The sequence below is a fragment of the Phocoena phocoena genome, chromosome 21, assembly GCF_963924675.1.
Source record: "Phocoena phocoena chromosome 21, mPhoPho1.1, whole genome shotgun sequence".
Taxonomy (NCBI): Eukaryota; Metazoa; Chordata; class Mammalia; order Artiodactyla; family Phocoenidae; genus Phocoena; species Phocoena phocoena.
The window spans coordinates 30,778,483-30,788,448 of NC_089239.1; the positions used below are offsets into that span (position 1 = coordinate 30,778,483).

Consider the following 9,966-nt stretch of genomic DNA (forward strand, 5'->3'; position numbering starts at 1 on the left):
ACTAGATCTTAAAGATATTCCCATAAGTGTATGCTTTTAGTACAAATTATTTCATTTACATCTGTTCTCAGCAACTTTAATAAGGAGGCATATTGGAAACATTTAGCACTTAATACTATTGCTTTTATCCCTATAAATTTTAGTAACGGTGTCATCAAACCAATTATTTTCTAGTGCAAGCTACCCACAGTAGAAGAATGTATGCAATTAGCTGAGACAGCCCATGCCGATGGCAATATATTTGAAACTATAAAGTATTACTTGTTAAGTCAAGAACCTGAGAAAGCCCTTCCTATTGGTATTGACTTCATCAAAGGTACGTGTTCAGTTGGTAGTATAATTTAAAATCTACTCTTTTATTTGGTATTTTCATTCATATTGCTAAAAAGGCTTAAAACCAAGCACTAGCTGTCCTGAATTTAAAGAGGAAAGAGATTGCTGAGTGTTTGGTATCGGGACCTGACTGTGATCTAGAAAATAAAGAAGTAGATAGCGTTGACCAGAAAAGAATCAATCACATAAGTTAAAAATTGGATGAACAAGTTTTAATCCTGTTATTTAGAGAATCTTTTATTTGGTTTTATTTTGCCAGGATCCATCAGTAGTTCAAATTGGACTTTGGATACCGTTTACCCCGTTCTTGACCTACTGAGTTATGTTCGTACTGAAAAATTACTCCTGCATACATGTACTGAGTGAGTACTTTTCCTCCAAAATGCGTAACTGAGCTTACGTAATGTTTCGGAATGGCTGTATTGTTTTTTTGTTTTTTTAAATTAATTTATTTTTGGCTGCGTTGGGTCTTGCTTGCTGCGTGTGGGCTTTCTCTCGTTGGCGTCGAGCACAGGCTACTCTTCGTTGCGGTGCGCGGGCTTCTCATTGCAGTGGCTTCTCTTGTAGCGGAGCACGGGCTGTAGGTGCAGGGGCTTCATTAGTTGTGGCACGTGGGCTCAGCAGTTGTGGCACACAGGCTTAGTTCCTCCGCGGCATGTGGGATCTTCCTGGACCAGGGATCGAACCCATGTCCCCTGCATTGGCAGGTGAATTCTTAACCACTGTGCCACCAGGGAAGGTCCCGGCTGTATTGTTTTTGGTGTTCAGATCAGGAGATAAGATCATCTTGGACAGATACGTGCATGTGTAGAAAAATTACATTTTAATTTGTGTTATCCTTAAGTAAAAGTACAGAGGTCAGTTTGAAACAAATAGTAAATCTTAGTGGTCCCATTTCCTAATACCTAGTGTGTTATGTGTATGTACACACAGACACACACATACACACCTGGTTCAAATAGGGCCAATTCGGAGCTTTGGGTTGGTTTTGGACCTCATGTCCTCGGTGGTCTGTCTAGTGGTCATATCTCTTAAATCTCCATGTGTGCAAAGCATACTAGGTTGGGGAAAGAAGTGAAAGTGCTAGAAATTAAAAAATAGACACTATCCTTGAATTCAAGTATCATTTAAGGACATTGTTATCCATGTAACTAAAATCCCGAGACCACATATATTTATACTAGAGGCTTTGGGCTATTTTTGTTGCAATGCCATGTGGAAAAGATGGTGCAGAGCCTGTGAGACTTTGGCAAGCTTCCCCAGCTGGGTGTGCAGGAGGTGTTCTCCGCCGTCCCCTGCAGTCTGTACAGTATGCCGGGAATCAGTCAGTCCGACCCAGTGCATCACTCGGGGAGAAATTACATGAAGGAACAGACAAGGAAGAGAGAAAAACAAGAAGGCAGAGTTAAATATTACTTAAAGACTTTTATTTCAAAATACAATTTATGTTATTGTGTACATGTCTGAATAGGAGTTAACATGAATAAAACATCTTCAAGTTTAGAAAATTTTCTAAGCATATTTTGCTATAAATGTCACCCATCAAAATATAGAGCCACAAGTAGAATAACTGTATATGAGAGCAATGTTCTTACCTCAAGTTACGGAATCTTTCAAAATAAATATATTCTCTTTTAGAGCTCGAAACGAACTGCTGATACTATGTGGGTACGTTGGTGCTTTGCTGGCTATCAGAAGACAGTACCAAAGCATCGTCCCGGCCCTTTATGAGTACACGAGGTAAGAGCAGGTTCTCTTCTGCCGTGAAATTAGAGAAGTGCCTTTCACTGAGATGGTTAGTGTCTAAGTACATCATAGAAGCAACAACATTTTGCACTCATCCATGTATTTACCGAGCATGTGCTTCATAATAAGGCAGCAGTAAACGATATGAATTGGCAGTGAACTGGGGTGTAAACAATAGCAATCCTAATTCTAGCTTAAACACTAAGGTTTTCTGGTCTTATGTCAAGACACTCGAGGTAGGCATTCTCGGGCAGATTCCATCAAGGATCTGGATTCTTCGCTTCTTTCAACTCCGACATTCTTGGCTTCCTTCCTCTTGCCTGAGTGACCCAAGGTTACCAGGTAGTTCCCAGCCCTCTGGGTATTAGGTCTACATTCGAAGCAGAAGGAGTGGTAAGGGTGAAAGGATGGAGACCACAGAGGGCAGGACCCTTTGATTCAGGAAGGAAAGTCTTCCTTAGGGCTGTGCATCTACAACCCACTGGCCAGGACTGTGTAACCCTACTTTCAAAAGAAGATGAAAAACTGTGTGTTTTAGCTTTCCCATCTCTACAGTAGAAAAGTGCGAAGCATATTGTATTCAGGTATAACCTACCTGCCAAACTCCTGTGTTTTCTAACAGCTTGCTGACCATCAGCCATTGTGCTTAAAGCTTGTCGTACTCAAAAATAAAATCCAGTGCCCCTGGGGGGAGGTCTGGTGTAGCTGTGGGCCTGACCAAGGAGCAGCAGAGATTCCTGCTGTCAGGGCGCTCAGGGAGAGATCTACGCAGGCAGCATGACCACAATTCGAAAGCAACTTCTAACAATATTTTAAAAATATATTGTAAGAACAGTAGGATGTATCACATGGAATTAATATTATTTAATGAGCTATGTTCAGCTCTATATGACTTTGGTAATGAAAAAGAGAAAATGGTCCCTTGAAAAAAATATCACCAATGCAAGGAAGGCATTTTATTCCTAAGGCAGGAGAGACTTGCGACAGTGTGGCTGGGTTAGAAACGTGTCATCCCAGAGAGAGGAACGCGAGCTCCGGGACCTGCCTGTACTCTGTCCCTCAGAACCCACCCTCTCACCTCTGTGCGGACGACTCACCCTTCTGTAGGCAGGTACAGCGCCTGGCTGGACGCCCCGCAGCTCGCTAACCTCAGTGCGCTCAGAATTAAAGCCATCTTCCTTCTCACATCTGTTCCTCCTGGGTTCGCTCTTTCTTCTGATGATGTCATTATACTTCTGTCGTCCAGAATTAAATGCTCAGGTTCAGGGTTAGGTGTTCTTCCTCGCTGTCAACATGCAATTATGCAGTAAGCTCCCACACCAGCACGTTTCTCGTTCTCTGGGACCCACACTTACCGTCTTCACTAACTGTCCCCTGTGGTAGCCCTTCCTCTAGTCACCCTACCCCCGCTCCTCCTGTCACCCCTACAACAGTTGCATTAGCCTCCCTGATGGTGAGACTCCCCACTAGTGAACAGATACCATTTTAGATCCTTAGTCTTACTTTGAAATTCCACAGAAGTCACATTCCATCCTTATCACCCACTGTGTCCTTCTACGTGTTCTCTGCTCCAGCCAAAGTGAAACCCTTGTGATTCCCCGTGTACACATGTAAGCTTTTCTCTGGTATTTTCACAGTGCTCTGTCCACCTAGTTACCTGGGTTTTCCTCCTCACTCTTTAACAGTGCTCTATCTACAGTAGATCATCAAAAACTACTGGGCAGACAAAGTACTACCAAGTGCAGAGCTGTAGACAGGGAAACCATATGATTTAAAGAATTTGTTTTGGAGCCAAGCTACATTATCAATAAAAGAATTTTAAGTCAATAATTTGAGGTTGAAAAAAAAACAAGCTACCAACTGATTTGAGATAATATTACTGAAATGTTAGGGGTATGTGTGTGGGGGGAGGGTATTTATGTATTTTTTCTCACCAATTCTGATCATGTCCCAGCAGAATGATGACAAACCAGCAAGAGTTAACCACAAGATATAAATTCTAGAAATGCTTACCTTTAGTCTTATATCACCTGTAAGCTCTTATATTCTTTTTCTTTTTATCTCCTAAACAGCTTTTACTTTTAAATTTCAACCAACTAGTTCCTTGAAAAACATACTGAGTTTGTAACTTATGGAAACTAGGACTAGTAATTCCTTATCTACAGCCTCATAATTAACAACAACATTATATCTGTTTTCCAGTTTTCTACACACAGATGTGATGGATCACTGCTGTCACTGTCTCACTGCTTTTTTTCACACATCCCTGTCTTTAAAGAATTGAAATCAGCATTTCCATTGCTTTCCGCGAATTGACATTCTTTTCTTACTGTTCCACTTGCTTTCTAAGAGTCACTTTTAATACGGAGACACACTGGACCACACCGTAGCTGACCGTGGCTGTTACTCTGCAATACCCGGTCTGTCATCCAACCAATATTTATTGAATATCTTTGACCTGCCAGGGACTTGCACGCACGCACACCCCCCTACATGCATATATTTACATATACACATAGATTTGTGAACAACAGTTGTTAAATCTGAAATTGCAGTTATTTAAAGTTCATTTGCTCTTTTGCTGTCTTTGTCTTGGATGGCAGATGTTAATGTCTTTTTCACATGTTTCAGTCAGCTATTGAAACGTCGGAAGGTGTCAGTGCCTATAAAAATCGAACACCTTTCAGAGGAATTGGATGCATGGAGAGCTTGCACACAATCCATCAACCGGTGAGTGAATCTGATATAAAAATTGGGATACGGAAGGTATCACTTAATATTACAGACAGACTTATTGACAATTTGGTTGTCTCATTATTTATCTTGGCAGGATAATGAATCTTGTGCCGTTGAGCCTATATTCAGTAATAATTTACAACGCTCTTTCCTGCCTTTTTTAAGTCCTTCATTTTACTATACATTGAGTCTAAAGTTGATTTGCCATGTTTTACAAAGGAGAACTAAATAATCATCAGGGACTGTTTTCTAATCTAAACCTTAACAACCCTGTGATTCTACAAAACTAAAAATGGAATATCTGTTGAAAATATAGATCATCAGAAGAATCTCCATATACATCCCCTTCTGATTCACAAAGAATGGTTTATGCAACTTTACTGAAGAGACTAAAGGAAGAACCACTCAGAGGAATTATTGGACCAGATTATGTGACCGGGTCAAACCTACCGAGTCATTCTGATATTCACATCTCTTGTTTTACGGGATTAAAAATCCAGGTACAGCGTGATGTCAGGCATACATTGTGCATCTTCATCATTTTTATTTGTTTCATTATTTTTTGAAATGTGTTCTTAAAATAAGCACAACCTGAATAAAAGTAGGTACCTATAGAGAGACCTGAGGCCCAGTGAGAAAGTATTGCCCTCAGTGCTTCCATATTTGGTATAAATGTTTTCTCTCTCCTTGAAATAAATTCAGAGACATAGCCATGGTACTGTTATCATAAAAGCAATTCATATGATAGATATACTTAGTAACAGATGTTTTAAAATACATATAGATCGTATTCTTAGGGAAATTAAATAAGAAAGACAAAACAACAATCAACACAGTTACAAATTATTATATCTCAGTAGATTAAATTTAACTTTATAGTCTCCATTTGTATTTTATAAACACAAAGAAAGCAATTAACAACTGGTAGATGTATAATATATCATTGATATATTATGCATGTTCTTACATTGACTTACGGCACTTTTCAGCAGTTAAAAATTACGGGGATCAATCATGAGGGATGGCTAATTCCCAAGGAATGGTCCCTCATGCCCAATCAAAGTAATGATGGTGAACGATGCCAGAGCCTCCCAGTGTGACCCAGGGGTGCCATTATCTCCAGAAAATAGAGGAGCCTTCATCATCCCAGAGCCAGGACCAGTTGTAGGTGTCCCCAAGAGGTAAACAAAGCTGAATCCCCGTGAAATGCTAATGGAGACCAGGTGGGACTAAAAGAACGCCACCTCTTGGGCACGTTCACATTTTATTAAGTGGACTCTTGTATTTCTAATGTAACGTAGCTAATTACATTTCTAACACTGACATGCCAGGCCAATGGAGAAAGGTACGTGGGGGGATAATCACTCCAATTAAATATCTGCTAATGTAAACTCTAGCTGTAGCTTGACTTGACACCAGAAACAAACAGTCTTCAGACACAGCAATATATTCCAAACCACAGACAGAACACTTAGTTGTATACGTGCTTATCCACTTAGTTCAGAGATAAAGAACCAGAGCAGTAAATTCAAGAACTTATGATTAAGAGCAAAAACCATTATGCAAAAAAAAAAAAAAAAAAAAAAACCATTATGCAGTTTTCAGAATACATTTTCAGTGCCACTCACCGCCCTGCATGTACTTCCAGTGGACACTTCCCTGTTTCTTTCTCCTCTTCAGGACTTTTTCTCCATCTGAGACAGACAGATGACCTGCTCCACAGGCTAACCTCTCTGCGCTCACACACACGTTAGGAAAGGATCTACTCATCATCTTACATACACTAGGGCGCAAATGACCGATTCAGAGGTGCGGGAGGGGGGCTACCCTCCTAGGATATTTCTGTTCCTGCAGAAAATCAGTGTGTTCTGCTTAAAACTAAAATGTCAAGTACCTGTGAATAGGAAGCTGCCTACTTCATGTAATGGATTTCCTAATATCTAGAAATAATTTACTAACAACAAGCTGTTATCATTTGAAATCATGACAAAAAACCTGATAACTTTAGAAAATAATGAAGAGAGTAAGTTTCTATTCCATTCCGTGTTTGTAAAGTCATGCTTTTCCTTCTAAGAGCTGGGAGACACACATTGAAAGTTTTTTTTGGATTTAGTTCTTCAGAACTACCCTCGACATACAAAATAGCTGATATAACTAAATTATAGATATGCTAGTAAATCACAGGGTCGACAGGACTTTGAATTATATATACACATATATAGCAGTGTATTTTTCATCTTCTGGAGAGCAGGTTGAATTTCTGGCTTCAATAATTTTCCCAGCTGTATTGACGTAGGCTGTATGATTAAAAGAGTGAGGTATATTAAAGTCTATTATTAGGCATATATGCCTTTATAAATGTTACCTTTGTAGTAATTAATAGGTTAGCAATACCTATTGCCACTGACAGCGCCATTGTAATTAACGAATTCAAATTATAAAACTAAATTCTATTTTGAAAGACATCAGGGCATAATGTTAAGATATTTTAAAATGTTTCTCTATTTGGTGGCAATTCAAAGAATCTAATTTTTCTCTTATTTATAAATTTCCTATCAGTGTTGCTTGAATATCACCAGTGGTTTTTTATTCGTGTGAGTCTGTTTCTGGAAGTTTAAAAACATATTGCAAATTCATAATCTCATCTTCTCTTCCCTTGACTGTCACTGTGCAGGGCCCTGTATTTTTCCTTGAAGATGGGAAATCCACCATCTCCTTGAATGACGCTCTGATGTGGGCAAAGGTGAACCCATTCTCACCTTTGGGGACTGGAATACGACTCAACCCATTTTGACAGAAGGTTTTTCTCACACTTAATTGTTTTTTTAAAGACCTTTTTCCGGTTAGTATTACCTTTAACCTTTGTTGTCCAAGAGCCAAAGGTCTGGAGGAGGAGGTGGGAAGTGGGGACTCACAGTTGATTTTATTCGTTAACTTCAACAAATAAAATATTTATATAATTTCAAGGAAAAATAGGTGTCTCCTTATTTGGGAGGGAGGTAATATTTAAATTATAAAGGACTGACAAATCTAAAGGAGCATATCAACTTTTCACAAAGCACAAAAGGTACCAAATATTCTATTGTTGAAACACTGAAACTTATAAAATAGTGCAACACCTAGAACCGTGCTTGACGTGCAGTCGGTGCCTAGAGTATTTGGGTGACTGAGTATCTTGAAGTGTCGAAATGTAAGGTGTGTACAGCTGATCTTCAAGTTAACAAACACTGGTATTGTCCTCTATAAAATGTATAGTAAACCACTAGTTTTAGCTCATATTTAATCGAAGTTTTCAGTTGTAAGTTTAATATATATATCAATAAATGGGTACGCAAAGTACTTTTGAGTTTTATTTTTTTAAAGAGAAAACATTCCCAAGTTCTGTAGCTGAAACTCAAATGTCTAATTATAAAGGAATAGGCTACATAAGCATGAAAAATATTAGAGGTGAAAAACACAAAATGCAGTGAAATCTATGTGAAAATTTGCATCTGATGATAATTCACTATTTAAAAAGATATTTGGGGGCTTCCCTGGTGGCGCAGTGGTTGGGAGTCTGCCTGCCGATGCAGGGGATACCGGTTCGTGCCCCGGTCCGGGAGGATCCCGCATGCCGCGGAGCGGCTGGGCCCGTAAGCCATGGCCGCTGGGCCTGCGCGTCCGGAGCCTGTGCTCCGCAATGGGAGAGGCCACAGCAGTGAGAGGCCCGCATACCGCAAAAAAAAAAAAAAAAAAAAAATTGTAAAAAGATATTTGGAATTTATGAATATTAATTTTGATTAATGTATTTAACATTCACATAATCTCTAATCAAGTTACATTATAATATAATAAACAATTTATTTGATGAAAATCAGTTTCAAATAAAGTTCTGTAAGTAAATAGGTTATTAGTTGAAATTTGGGATATATTATGTAAATTCAAGTTTTAAAAATATTTATTAAAATAGTGCATCTGTCGATATTTTTAAAAAGCCTGAGGCGTGACGACATGTATTTCAACTGTACTCGAATTCTGACTTCAAAATTTACGAAATGAATGCACACTAGGAAGAATAGTACTTTGATACTCAAGCTGTTTTACAAGATTTATAATACAGGTGTTTTGTCTAATTAGGGAGTGAGCTCATATAACTAGAATAATGGTGGTTTTTATTATCTTTAAACTTGTTGCATTTAAAATACTTTAAAATTTTTCTTAAGCTTCTTAAAACAGAAAACAGTATATATTATGTACCTGTCTATCACACTGACCTACTTCTAACTCCACAAAAAAAGCATTTTAGCCTTAAATTCCATTTTATAAAGAAAATAGTTAATATTATAGAAGAGAATGTATACAACTCAGAGATGCAATGGGTAATGTAAATCGTATCTGAGAAGTACTTTTTAACCCTTAGTGATACGTGTAATTCAGATTTCTTTTTTTTTTTAGGTGAGGGGTATTATTAATTGGCATATATGCACTGAAATCTCCTCACTTAAAAAGTGGCAGTCTAAATCCTGCTATCATTCTCTGTTTTGTTTTAAAATAGATTAAAAACCCTAATCTGTGCTTTAAATACTTCAAAGGTATTAAGTTATACATATATAAACAATTGTTACATTCTTCTGTATGTTTAATGAATGCAAGAAATAATATTTTAATGTATAAAGTATGAAAAAGATCTTACAACTCTTTAGCACATGAAGACCATTGAGGTATAACCCAGTATTTGTCGAAAGCTTAAATTTGATTGATTCAAATGCAATTCTATTATTCCTTGACTTCAACAATGTTCTATACCTTAATATTATGACTACTAATTCTTCATAAAATGTCATTGACTATGTTGATCTGTATGTGTCTTAATATGAAAAACAAAAGTTTTACAAATTTATAAAGTTAAATTTCATTGTTATGTTTAGTATGCATGAAAACCCAAACAAAGAATGTGAACTTGTTTTTATTTGAATGTGTCCATATTACTGATAATGTGGACAAATTATTTTGCAAGTTTAAGTATGCTTTTATGAAAGAAGTCTCATTAGACAATGATTTTAATAAAAACTGCAATTAAAGCCAGGTATGACACAGTGAACTGCTAAGATGACACAATCAGTCTCGTCCCTAGAACCACCAGTGAGAGGACACCATCTCTCGCTAAATTCT

At 37.9% G+C, this 9,966-nt stretch overlaps 1 protein-coding gene across 5 annotated transcripts in view; it reads left to right on the forward strand.

The window, feature by feature from the left end:
* WDR17 (WD repeat domain 17) overlaps positions 1 to 7,609 on the forward strand; it is a 67,186-nt gene extending 59,577 nt beyond the window's left edge. For all 5 annotated transcript variants that reach the window (XM_065899799.1, XM_065899800.1, XM_065899801.1 and 2 more), the window contains 6 exons: positions 175 to 316; positions 593 to 695; positions 1,972 to 2,073; positions 4,711 to 4,809; positions 5,132 to 5,315; positions 7,490 to 7,609. In XM_065899799.1, the coding sequence (XP_065755871.1) occupies positions 175 to 316; positions 593 to 695; positions 1,972 to 2,073; positions 4,711 to 4,809; positions 5,132 to 5,315; positions 7,490 to 7,609 (750 nt within the window). The remainder of the gene's footprint in view (positions 1 to 174; positions 317 to 592; positions 696 to 1,971; positions 2,074 to 4,710; positions 4,810 to 5,131; positions 5,316 to 7,489) is intronic.
* The last annotated feature ends 2,357 nt before the right edge of the window (positions 7,610 to 9,966 follow it).